The sequence below is a fragment of the Labeo rohita genome, chromosome 8, assembly GCF_022985175.1.
Source record: "Labeo rohita strain BAU-BD-2019 chromosome 8, IGBB_LRoh.1.0, whole genome shotgun sequence".
In the NCBI taxonomy this organism is placed as follows: domain Eukaryota; kingdom Metazoa; phylum Chordata; class Actinopteri; order Cypriniformes; family Cyprinidae; genus Labeo; species Labeo rohita.
Window position 1 is genome coordinate 30457623 of NC_066876.1, and position 12807 is coordinate 30470429.

The window sequence follows — 12807 nt, forward strand, 5'->3', positions numbered from 1 at the left end:
ATTCTGGTCCAATACAGTTGGGGTATGTCGAAAAACTCCCATCTCATTTTCTTCTCCAACATCAAAATCATCCTACATCACTGTTTTACCTTTTTTTTTGTAAAGGGCGTTTGATCTTTGCATGTTCACTTTGTAAACACTGGGTCGGTACTTCTGCAGTGATGTACACTCTTAAAAATAAAGGTGCTTTAATAGGTTCTTCACAGCGATGCTATAGAAGAACAATTTTTGGTTCCACAAAGAACCATTCAGTCAAAGGTTCTTTAAAGAACCATCTCTTTCTTACCTTTTTATAATCTAAAGAACCTTCTTTTGCCACAAAGAACCATTTGTGAAACAGAAAGGTTCTTCAGATGTTAAAGGTTCTTTATGGAGCCATTTAGACAGAAATGGTTCTTCTATTGCATGGTGAAGCACCTTTATTTTTGAAGTTGGAAGAGAAAATGAGATGGGAGTTTTTTCGACATATCCTAACTGTACTGAACCGGATTACACAGAGAATGCATGCTAGACAAGATGAGCATTTGAGGTTAAAAAGTGTATAAATTGTAATTTTTTTTTAGAAAATGACTGATTGTTTCGCTAGATAACACCCTTCTTCCTCGGCTGGGATCATTTAGAGCCCTTTGAAGATGCATTTAAACTGCATTTTGGAAGTTCAAACTCACGGGCACCATAGAAGTCCACTACAGTAGTCAACAATATAAGTTGAACAAAACCTTTCATCAAAGTTGTCCTAAAACCAAAACAATACACGTTCCTGTCTTAGGACAACTTTGATTAACTTTTTTGATCCACTTTAAATGTTGACTACTGTATATGGAGAGTAGACCTGAAATGTTTTCCTCAAGAAACACAATTTATTTACGACTGAAGAAAGAAAGACATGAACATTTTGGATGACAACGGGGTGAGTACATTGTCTGTAAATTTTTGTTCTGGAAGTGGACTAATCCTTTAATGACAGAATTTTAATTTTTGGGTTAACTATCCATTTAAGTTATTAGACATATTACAGTCATTGTCAGCAGTTTATTAGTAATCATTTTTTTCTCTTATTCTGATGTATACATGAGTACATATATATAATGTATATATATTTGTGCATGACTCCAGGAACTGGTGTATTAGATGCTCACAGGCTCATAAACACCTTTGATTTATTTTTAATCACTCAACTGAGTATTAATAAAAAGGACTGAAACTTACGTCATTATTGTAAGTTATAGTATCTTTATACTAACATGAATGACTAGTAGATCTATTAACTGAAGGAAATAAGACAGTTTACACAGATGCCGAGATAAACGCATCTACATCACATATAAAGACATTTCCAAATCCTCATGCTAAAGGAGAATAATGATTTGTTCCATTATGTGCTCTTTCTGCACAATGAAAATAAGCTGCAAAGTGTAAAAAAAAAAAAGAACAAGAAAAAAAAAATGCCAAGGATATACACTACCGTTCAAAAGTTTGGGGTCAGTACATTTTTATTGTTTCTTTTTTTTTTTTTTAAGAAATTAATACTTTTATTCACCAAGGATGTATTAAGTTAATAATTAAAAGTTTATTAAAAGTTAATAATAAATAATTTACATTGTTATAAAATATTTATATTTTGAATAAACACTGTGATTTTTAAACTTGTTATTCATGAAAGAATCCTGAAAAAAAAAAAAAAAAAAAAAAAATCACAGGTTCCAAAAAATATTTGGCAGCACAACTGTTGATATTATCCAACATTGATCATTCTAATAATAAATCCGCATATTAGAATGATTTCTGAAGGATCATGTGACACTTAAGACTGGAGTAACAGCTGATAAAAATTCAGCTTTTCATCACAGGAATAAATTCTATTTTAAAGTATGTTAAAATAAAAAACATTATTTTTTATTGTAAAAACATTTTGCAATATCACTGTTTTTTTTTCTATATTTTTAATCAAATAAATGCAGCCTTGATGAGCATAAGAGACTTCTTTAAAGACTATTACAAGTCTTACTGACCCCAAACTTTTGAGGGTGAACTGGAGACTGAAACATGTCTATGAAGTGACAATCAGTGACGTCCTTCCTCAAAGATCACATCTGACTACTTTACAGTCTGAGAAGAGCTGACGCTGAAGTTGTAAGAGGCACCAGTGATCCCGTTTCAGAATCGAAGTCGATTACGGTGTGATGAACAGAGGTCAAGCTCCACAGTGACGAGCCCGTGTTGGTCTGCCGCTCTCGCAAACTCGCCAGATAACTCTGGAGAAAGAGACAGAACAAAGACGCTGAGATCAGAGACTAAAACAGAGAATGACAAGCGCTCAAAGAAATCTACAGTTTTTTTGCGAGGTGTAACAGGGCCGTACCGGGGCCAGCACGTCTCCCGTGTAGCGCTGGAGGGTCGGCGGTCTGCGGCGGTGCGTTCCCTCCATCCGTCTCCGGTCACGCGTCTGTCTGATCCTCGTCAGATCCAGCTGCTTCTGTTCACCCGTCACAGACACTGAGACACAGACACGACAGCCAAATACAACACATAAATCCCTTGATCAGGAATCATGGGAACAATGTCTTCCTTGATCAAATCCACAATAATGCTTTTTTTTCTTTACAGCGTTTCTGCAGGTAAAGTGAAGACTTTATAAGATCTTTATAAGACCAAGTAAAGAAAATGTAAGGAATAAATTGAATGGAACACAATACATCAATATGTTTTCTGAATGTCTTGTATTAGCAACACTTCAGAGTTTGAAAATCAACTTCCAACTAGGGCTGGCCAATTCTTTAGATTTTATCAGTTAATTTGAATGTAATGTTTTGCCACAATTTTATTTTTTAGAAACCAAGAAATCAAGTTTTTGAATAGAAATATTACCAAATGTTAGAATTAGACACTTTGACAATATGCCAATGACAACAGTAAAGAGAAAAGAACGATCCAACCACACGTCAGTGCACGTGATCAATCACTCACGTTTGACGCACTCATATCACTAATGCCATTCACACAGAATGCACTTTTGTGGTGACAAAGATGTGACACGGGCAGTGGAACAGGAAAAACATGCAAGATGGAAGTGAAATTCTTTTAACTTGAGCGCTGTGTTTTTATACTGCCGTTTGATCCGTGAGACACGAGCAAGGCCAAACCTCCTGTGCACTGTTTTTACAGAACATTTATAGTTAATAATAGTCTACTGATGTTGTACCTTCAGTAATTTTGAATTTACCTTTTACCTTTGAATTACCTTGACTTTTGAGATTAACATTTTCCACGTATTACTTCTGAATATAATATGTGTAAGACAAGTTTGTAGTTGTAGTTGTAGTTTATGAATCTTTTCTGATATTTAACAAGTGATTTGTTTAACATTTATATCATGTTGACTTCATGTGTGCTGCACTTGGAATACAATTTTCTTTACCTAGAGGGTTAATAAAGAAAAAGTTACTTGACTCCTGTAGTTATATTTTTTAAGTTGACTAGTTAAAAAAAATCGTAAATAAATTAAAAAAAAAGAATTAAAAAAGAAAATCGGTCAAACGTTCTGAAAAAAAATAAATCAAAATAAATCAAGATTTTTATTTTTTGCCATATCGCCCAGCCGTACTTCCAACAGATCACTATTAATTTTAAAGAAAAAAACCCCTTATGGCTTAAACTTTGCTCACAAACATTAAAATATGGAAATAACTTTACTGCACCCTCTGATCACACAGCAAAAAAAGTGCTGTTCTTCCTCAGTATTTCTGTCTTGTTTTCCGGTGCAAATGTCTAAAGATCCTTAAATGAAGACACATTCATTGGCGATGCTAAATGACAGAAGTCGTCTTGTTTTCTAAAAAATGACTCAAAAAGTGAGTTTAAGATTAAAACAAGAAATATCTGCCAATGGGTTCAGAAAAATCACCTTAATTCAAATACCAAGTTTTCATTTCTGAATTACAGATATTTGTTTTGGTTTTAATCACAAACACAATTTTGTTCAGTTTCACAAAAAAACAAGACTTCATATTTTTTTTTTGCATCTCCAGTAAATGTATCTTGATTTAAGGATGTTTCCATATTTGAACTGGAAAACAAGAGAAGAAATATTGAGGAAGAGATTCATGTTTTGCAGCATATGTGACATTTAATGCCACGACTTTATGAATTTAAAACTTTCTGTTTTAAGGTATTTTTAGTCCTTAATATGTGGAAGGGTGAATTAAATCCTATGTATGTTACATAAATATTCTGGAAAGCTGTTGTAAACACATGCAAGTCACTACATTTTTGGCAGTACAAATGAAAGCTGAAATGAGGTGTTTTTCTCTCTCTCTCTGTTTATAGATGTATGTCGGGGAGAAATGTGACCTGTGCGTGTTCTCTGTGGTTTGTGATGTGTGCTGATGTCCTACCGTCAGCATGTGCTGTGATGCTGCATTGGACCAGCATTCCCAGTCCTGCGAGTACAGGCCAAATGGCAATCACTGCCCAGCTGTACCAGCACAAGCCCTGTCGCGTCTGCAGACCCTCGTACACCCGCAGCACCAGCATGGGCGTCTCCACCCAGTAATCCACACACGCCGTGGCCACCGCGGCCCCCACCGCCGCCGTAGCAGCTACCGTCACGGCCTTCCTCCAGCACAGAGCGATGGCGGCAAAGAAAACACTGGTTACTACGACCGCGCTGATGGGAGCCCAAGGCGGGCTGAGTACGGGGTAATACTGGCCCAGCAGCAGCAGGGCGGCAACAGAGAGCAGAGCTCCCAGCTGAAGGCCGGTGAGGAAGAGGCCAACACTGTGCACCAGAACCGCCACGAGCGCCGCCAGCAGACCCATGCCCAGAGAGATGCCGGCCTGCGTCCGGCCGTCCAGCAGCTGCTCCTGCACACACAGCAGATGTCCGATGGCGGTGCCGAATGCCAGGCCTGACAGAAACAGCACTGTCTTAAAACAGCGATAACCTGAAGTGCAGGGTAGGAAAGTGACCACAGTTACACACACACAGTTACCCCCACTACATGTCTGCATACATATTTAAAGGACTGGTTCACTTCCAGAACAAAAGATAAGACCCTCCTTCTTTGGCTGGGATTGTTTAGAGCCCTTTGAAGCTGCACTGAAACTGCATTTTCGAAGTTCAAACTCGCGGGCACCACAGAGGTCCACTATATGGAGAACATTCCTGAAATGTTTTCATCAAAAAACTAAATTTCTTTACGACTGAAGAAAGACAGACATGAACATCTTGGATGACAATGGGGTGAGTAATCTGTAATCTGAAACTGATCTGTAAATTTTTGTTCTGGAAGTGAACTATTCCTATTATTAGTCACTGCTGTTAACTATTATGTACCCGATTACAGTGAACACAGTGTGTTTTGATCAACTTGCATGCAGCTAAAACAGGGTTTCTGCAGGTTATATTTAGGTAAATTTGAGACTTTTTAACCCCTTGTCACCCGCCATTTTTAAACAGAGACATGAAAGTGCACTTTAATTTACTTGAATTAAACTGTTTTACTTTCACTTGAATTGTTATCATTTATGAATGGTTGGGAATACAGACCTAAGGTTGGACTCATTTTAAAGAAAACAATCTGCAGATTATTGTACAGATAATTTCAAAATATGAAAGTATCAAAAAGTTTAAATTTTTTATATAAAATAAACATTTTTGAATCCAAAATTGCTATAAAATTAAAAATGTTTCAAATTTGAAGTTTATATAAAAAATTGAGGTTCCTGTGAGATTTTATTTAGGGCGTTATACCACAAACAGCCACCAGGATAATATTTCATGTACTTCACCAGCTTTATGTTTACCAAGAAACTTTATGGACAAAATTAAAGTGAACACAATATAGTCTGTAAATGTAAATGTCTTGTATAAGCAAAAATTCACAGTTTGGAAATACAACTTCTAACAGACCTCCATTACTTTTTAATTCATTTCAACAACGGACAAAAAAAGGTTAGACAAAAAAAACCTTAACTAAAAAATTTGAATAACTTTTACTGTTTCTTCCGATCACCCTGCAAAAAAGTGCCGTTCTTCCTTAGTATGTTTGTCTTGTTTTCCAGTGCAAATATTTAAAGATTCTTAAATCAAGATATGTTTACTGGAGAAACAGGATGACAAGTCTTTATGTAAATACTCGCCGAGACAGACATTTTGACATATTTCTGTGTATATTTGACTGTTTATGCACACACCTGAATAAATTATCAGTATACTTTGCTCGTTCGTGTTCAGCTCCGTTTTAGAGCCCACGCACAAAATGCGTCTGAGGAATGGTCTCTTTCAAAGTTGTTGAGCTTTTAATAACTCTTTATAAAATAAAGCATATCCCGCAGTAAACTGCCTTTTATGACAGTCATATCACATCATTGGAAATGTCTGAGTGTCCACACTGTGCATCACAACTCTTTAGATCTGATTTGTGCATCTAACAAAATGACAACGTTACTGGATTGTATTATACAGAAGCTGGGATGCACGGCTATATTCCGTCTCAAAACTAGGGTTGGATTTCGTTTGGAGTTTTTTCGATACCGGTGCCAAATCGATACTTTTAAAACGGTGCCAAAACAGTGCCTGAACCGATACTTTTTAAAAAAGCCACAAAATGGTGGATGACACAAGAATATCTTTTTATTGGACAAAAAGCAATGTATTAAAAGTTTAAAGTATACATTAATATTTAAGTAAATACAAAACACAACAACAATAAAACCTAAGCCACCTAACCCAACTACAAAAATTTAACAGCTTTAAATTTCAGCAATTCTTTTGCAGAAATATGACCATATTTGCCTTCTCTGGCAAAATACGACACCTCTCCTGATAGTGCCAGCTAATGTCCACAAACTGTCAAACACGGTGCATCCCTCTGCTTTCAAGTTTATTCCATGTACCCTCAAATATTTCATTAGGTTTGACGTGTTTCCCCCTTTACACGCAACGCAACTGTTGTAAAACATTTGCTGCATGTCACGGTGTCTGAATCATTTCTCGTGAAATATAGCCATACTTTAGAATGTTTAGTGTTTGGCATTTTAAGTTAGACGCGTTTAATGTAACGGCAAACCACCTGCTGCAGTGACAGCAAGTGTAACGACAGTTGCTGCATTTACGCGCTTCTCGGATGGTCTCATTTCCTGACGATTTGTGCTTTTAAATCGAAATGTGAAAATGGACAGTAACTACAAAGATGTCTTGGATTTGTATCATCAAAGCCTTCCGACATTCACGTGAGTTTTCTCATTCAGGAAATATTTTTTTCTGATCATTCTGACACCCCATGAATGTAGTATTTAAATTTAACTAGCGATCATGCATGTTGATGAATCAATGCTTCTTACATCCGTGTCATAGAACCAGAAGACAAATATTTCAATCGACAGGTCAGGCATTTAAGTGGCACCGAAATGAGGCACCGAAGTACATACCAGTCATATGGGTACACAATCCTACTCAAAACCCAAAGCGGAGTGCAGACCAGCAGAGCATTGCCATTTCAAATTGACTTGCACTTCACAACAACACAAGCTTGTTTCTGCAAAGATGCTCACCATGTTTTCTACAAATGATGTCTAATGTGTCTAAGTTTTACGTGGCGTTCACGAGTTCACGCTTACATATAATTAGCCGGAGTATTGTAATGCATGTTTGGCGTGCTATCCGGGGAAGGGCTCCGAGCTCGGGAATGGCCCGAACCCAGAGAACCCCCCCTTAGGTGTATGGAGAACTCGGAGTGATGAGATGGGGTGGTGGAGGGATGCTGATAAACCGTCAAAAGGATAGAGGTAAGTCAGCTGTATTTGAATGCATAGCGTTGATTGACTTGAGTGGACTCCTGTTGTGTTAATTAGGCTAGGTATCTGACGCGCTCCTCCCGAACCTTGTTAATAAAACATCATTAGGAATGACAAAAAGCTACGTAAAATCCCATCTAAGCACTAAGACTGAAAAGGATTTCCAGAAATTAATAGGAATAGGATTTCAAGCCACATATGAGTGTCGCTTGAAACAGATTTCATGTAGTTTTTTTGCTGTTCACACTTGATAAATCTGATCAGATCCCAATCAAATATGCAGAAAATTTGAATTTGGAGTGACAGTCTGAACGAGGCCCAAATCAGAATAGAAAAAAATTTGATTCCTGATGGTTTCTGCTTATTTGGACCACAAATTCCCGCAGTGTAAACGCAGAAACCCTATAAGCGGTTAGTTGCCAGTTAGAGCATGTGCTACCCATCAAGAGCAACGTGGGTCAGCTGGTCACTGTTGTTGCTCAGCAGAAAACAGGAAGAGGTTTTACACAAGCGCAGCAGGTAAGTCAGTCTGGATTGTGTACAGTCGGATATTTTTGGATGTCCTTCCTGACTAACAATAGAGCTAAACTTAGAGGACCAACACACAGATGTAAGGTTGGTCCAAAATGTGTTTGTTCAGTCTGGCAGCATTCAGGAGGACCTCCATCTGTTTTCATAATAGGTTTTATCATGTTTTAAATAGCACTACATTTAACACAGTGTCTTATTGTTCTCACTTTCCTTGCATAACTGTTATTTGTATCGTAACAGCTGAAAACATGCTTTTGTATGAGCGTAAGTCCATGTCGCAACCCTAGAAAGCATAAAGTGATTAAATACTTGTGAATCAGTTAGCATTAACCCTTTATGCACATATGTACTACAGATATATTCACTACATTTAACTTCACAGACTTTAATTTGCACATTGCTTAGAAGACAACACTGGCCAGGATGTGGGTTCTTAAAGTACAAAAAAACTTGGGTCTTTGATTGATAGAAGAAATATCAACAGATTAATGGATTAGTTGCAGTCCTACTTCTCTTATTCCCTCAAAAGGAAGCAGTGTATTATACACCCAAAAAACACAGACTTCAAGGTAAAAATATATCAAAACAACCTGCAAAAGCTAAAGTTCTAGTTACACTGATTTTAAGTTTTTTATGTGTGTCCATAAGAAGTGAACAGCTAAATTACTGAAACAGACCTCATATAGGTTTTTGTGGTCATGCACTCTACGGTTAACTTCACACACGCCATCATCGGAGCACAAGCTGTGTTTGTTTCAGACTCACCGCAGAAGCAGTAAATGAGGCCCAGAGCGAAGCAGAGTGAGCAGGTAACGGCCGGGACGAGCTCATATTCTCTCCTGATCTCCAGAGTGCAGGCAACTCTTACGGTTTCCGTCGTGGATAGAGACTCGTTTGCCATGCCGGTCTCAAACGATGCTTCCGCGCTTACACTTGCACTGCTGCTTTTGCAGGCGAAGAGAGAACAGATGTGTTTCAAATCATTACATTCATCCAAATATGTTCAAAAGGGCCTGAAAAAAAAGAAAACATGCCACTTTAAACAGAGCTGCCGCTACTTTCATCCCACATGTGCTCGTTACAGGATCTCATCACGGGGTTGTTAATTAATCATGAGTCAGAAGAGGTTCTTACAGCCCTAAAATCACCAGAAAAACCTGAGAAAGCCCAGCCTAACCCACCAAGTTAAAGATCATAAACAGTGCTAGGGAAAGTTACTGCATGAAAAATAAGGCATTACAATATTACGTTACTCCCTCAAAGTAACTAACTGCATTACTTTTTATGTAAAGTAATGCGTTATGTTGCTTTTGTGTAACTTCTTCTCATCTGGGCTGGGCTTGTTTGTTTTTAATGTAAAAATAGTTCTATTTTTGGCAAATGTAAAAGCCTTTCACGGCAAAAGTGAAATGAAGCCTCAGGCTAAGCTTTTTTTGAGCAGGTGAGATGAGTAAATGCATGTTGCTATTTGGTATAGAACTACAGTAACTTGTGTTACTTGTAATGTGTTACTCCCAACACTAATCATAAAAAGGGTTCAGTAACTGAGAACCGAGAGTATGTCACAGTCACATATATCGTCATCATCATCATCATCATCATATACACCTGCAATATATCAAGATTTATGAATAACAGCTCAGGTAAGATTCAAGAAAACCCACTTACCCATGTCTCCTGCAGTAAAAGTTCATCAGGGCATCTGTTCTTGAATCTGTGTACAGGGATTGTAGCTGATGGTCAATCTATTCGTCATCTGTGAGTGAACAAAGCTTTAGGTCTTCTCAAAGCTTCCAGGATCACATCAGATGTTTGCCTTTCACATTCGTTGAGTTCAGAGTTCCAACAGGTGGCAACAAAAACAAAAGACAAAACTTCCAGTGATAAACTAATGACAAGAAGCTTGTTCCCTCATTTATTTCTCTAAAAGAATTTCATCAACGTTGAATAACCCTCAGAATTCTTTGATCTGAACTGTGTAGAATACATTAAATCTGTGAGGTCGCAGACAAATCATATTAACCCTATATTAATTATATTAGATTTGTTTAATACCAATTTTTTCCCAGAGATGAAAATATCCAAATGATGTCTCAAAGTAACCCTTTGAAATGACATTTTGTAAATGTGTGACAAATTGTGTTTTATGGTTGACCAGTGGGATAATGTGTATACTGAATTAACATATTTCTGCAGTCAAAGAAATTGTTATATATCTTAGCCCAGCTATTTTAAACTCTTTGATCACATTATAGGGTTACTATTATGCATAAAAAAACCCTTATACAACACTGATAGGAATACTGACATAAAAGACAAAATTAATGAATTTCAAAATTATTACTTTTTTTGTAACATATATCATCAAGTTTTTATATGAGTGCTAACAGTATTACAACATCAATATTGTAACTTATTTGTAACATTTGAAATTTGAATTTAGTGCAATATTTTGTCATTGCAACATTTTTGTGTAATTTTCACTAACAACTGCAATTGGATTCATATTATAAAACTAAATTCACTGTTATCCCACCGATCACTATTCTGATCATCAACATGTTTACTCATTCTATGACCACACTTAACAAAACTAAATGTATGTGAATTCATATATTAATACTAGACACTTTAAAAGATGATGTGTACCAAAAAGCTTTGTCATATCTTTACTAGCCTTTTGTTTTGGAGCGTTGATGCAGTCATCATCTTCTCAAGGTGCAGACAGGAAATAAACTGCTTTGGTCATGTGACAATTTGCACTAACCATGTGAAACTGCACATATTTAACTGACCAAATTTTTTCCATATTTGCAGAAAGTGCACTAAAACATCAGTCGGTAAAGTTTTTAGAACTTTATCAATGAAAATCTTTTTATGGTCACTATTGTGACCGGTGGGATTAAATGGACTAATGTCACAATTTAGATCATATGCTTTATAATATAATATTTCATGTACTTCAATTCCTTTATCTAAATACACACCAATTTAGCAGTACTTTTTTCTAATTTTTGTCATTATGACTGACGAGCAAATGGACTGAAGTGGGTTTTAGTCACAGATGGCATTTCTTTATGTACTACAGAAATAAAAGCACACTAGAATAATGTTTCTAAGAGCTTCGATCTTAATTTTGTAACTTACCTTAACGCTTGGCAAATTTACGAATAGTTTTCATTTTAAATCAAGACTGAAAACGATATTTAAAAAAAAAAAATCAAACACTTACTTACCAAAGCAGATCGGATCAACGCGAAATCAACGAGCGTCAAAATCCAAATAAAAGAATATAACACCCAACTGTTTTCTTTCTGTGGTCTGTCGTCTTTTTCCTCACAGAAAACCGTCGCTTCGCCGCCTGTTATATTTGGTTTGTCTGTAGCTTAAAGTTAGTTCATTCTCATATAATCAAACACTTTCTCCTCCCAAATCAGTTCAGACAGCGAGACTTCAGCCGATTAGTGCGCGTTAATTAGGACAAACACTTCGACACACGTTGTTTAAAATAAACACTAGATATCCACAGCGGTCAGAATAACTTTACAATGAATAAAACCAAGTCAATGTCACAAGAAATAGTGGAGAAGCTTAAAATCAGCGCATGATGGGGCACAAGTGGGACAAGCAGCAAGTTCTGCTTGAGATTGGACGTCAACGTCACCGTTGCCCTGGTTACGGAGTCGCGCTATTTTTCAAATGTGTTGTCCAACTCTAGACCGTTATTAATGAGTCGCTCATAAACTGTGGGCTGTGGTAGTTGCTCTGTAATTAACTCTAATTAATCTCTATTCAAAATTAAAAGTCTACTATGAAGGAAGCAGGTATGGGGTTCCATTTGTATGGGAGGTGTAGTAATACTACAGAATCTGCCCCTTTCGTCTAAGGTCAGTTTATTCATCACTGCATCCACACAGATTATAAAGCATGGGTTAGTTAGCTTTATATGTATTATTATTATCAGATATATTCAATCTGCTGCTGATACAGCGCATTTATTACAGATACAGACAGGATTCGTACACGACGCTAAAAGTGCTTGAATTTTGACCTTTTGAAATGTAAGGCCTGAAAAACCCTTGAAAATAATAACAATATTTCTTAAAAGGTACTTCAAAAGTGCTTGAACTATTAAAAGACAATTAATCTATGAAATACGTTTTTACTTTTTTTAATAAGCACATCTTTTCATGCCAAATTTACACAATTAAAAAAACATACTTTTTTGCGTATCTCGTGAATTCAGTCATTAATTTCAGGCGATTTACCAGCAAAAACCATAGACATATGGCAAAAACTACATCATATTGAAAGAGCTTTTCGAAACTCCGAATCTGTTCACCATTGCGTCGCAAAATGATTCACTGTTTCGAAGCTCTCCAATCGGATCGCGTATCGCGAATCTGCTTCGGATCGAGACTTAAATTCGCGCATCGCGAATAATTTGATTTAGTTTAGGACTTCGGAGAAGGTTCACAA

The 12807-nt window shown here is 36.7% G+C and overlaps 1 protein-coding gene across 8 annotated transcripts; it reads right to left on the reverse strand.

Moving 5' to 3' along the window:
* Nucleotides 1-707: 707 nt before the first annotated feature.
* LOC127169133 (transmembrane protein 198) lies at nucleotides 708-11963 on the reverse strand. Of its 8 annotated transcripts, none has more exons than XM_051116293.1 (6): nucleotides 11565-11963; nucleotides 9997-10084; nucleotides 9094-9269; nucleotides 4395-4943; nucleotides 2363-2496; nucleotides 708-2255 (listed from the first exon to the last, which is right to left on the reverse strand). In XM_051116293.1, exons 2-6 carry the CDS (start codon nucleotides 10020-10022, stop codon nucleotides 2103-2105), a joined length of 1038 nt encoding a protein of 345 aa, XP_050972250.1. In that variant the 5' UTR covers nucleotides 10023-10084; nucleotides 11565-11963; the 3' UTR covers nucleotides 708-2102. The 8 variants fall into 8 exon arrangements, with proteins under 8 accessions (XP_050972250.1, XP_050972254.1, XP_050972252.1 ...); XM_051116297.1 differs by having other exon boundaries at nucleotides 9094-9341; XM_051116295.1 differs by having other exon boundaries at nucleotides 4395-4907; nucleotides 9997-10144.
* Nucleotides 11964-12807: the final 844 nt, after the last annotated feature.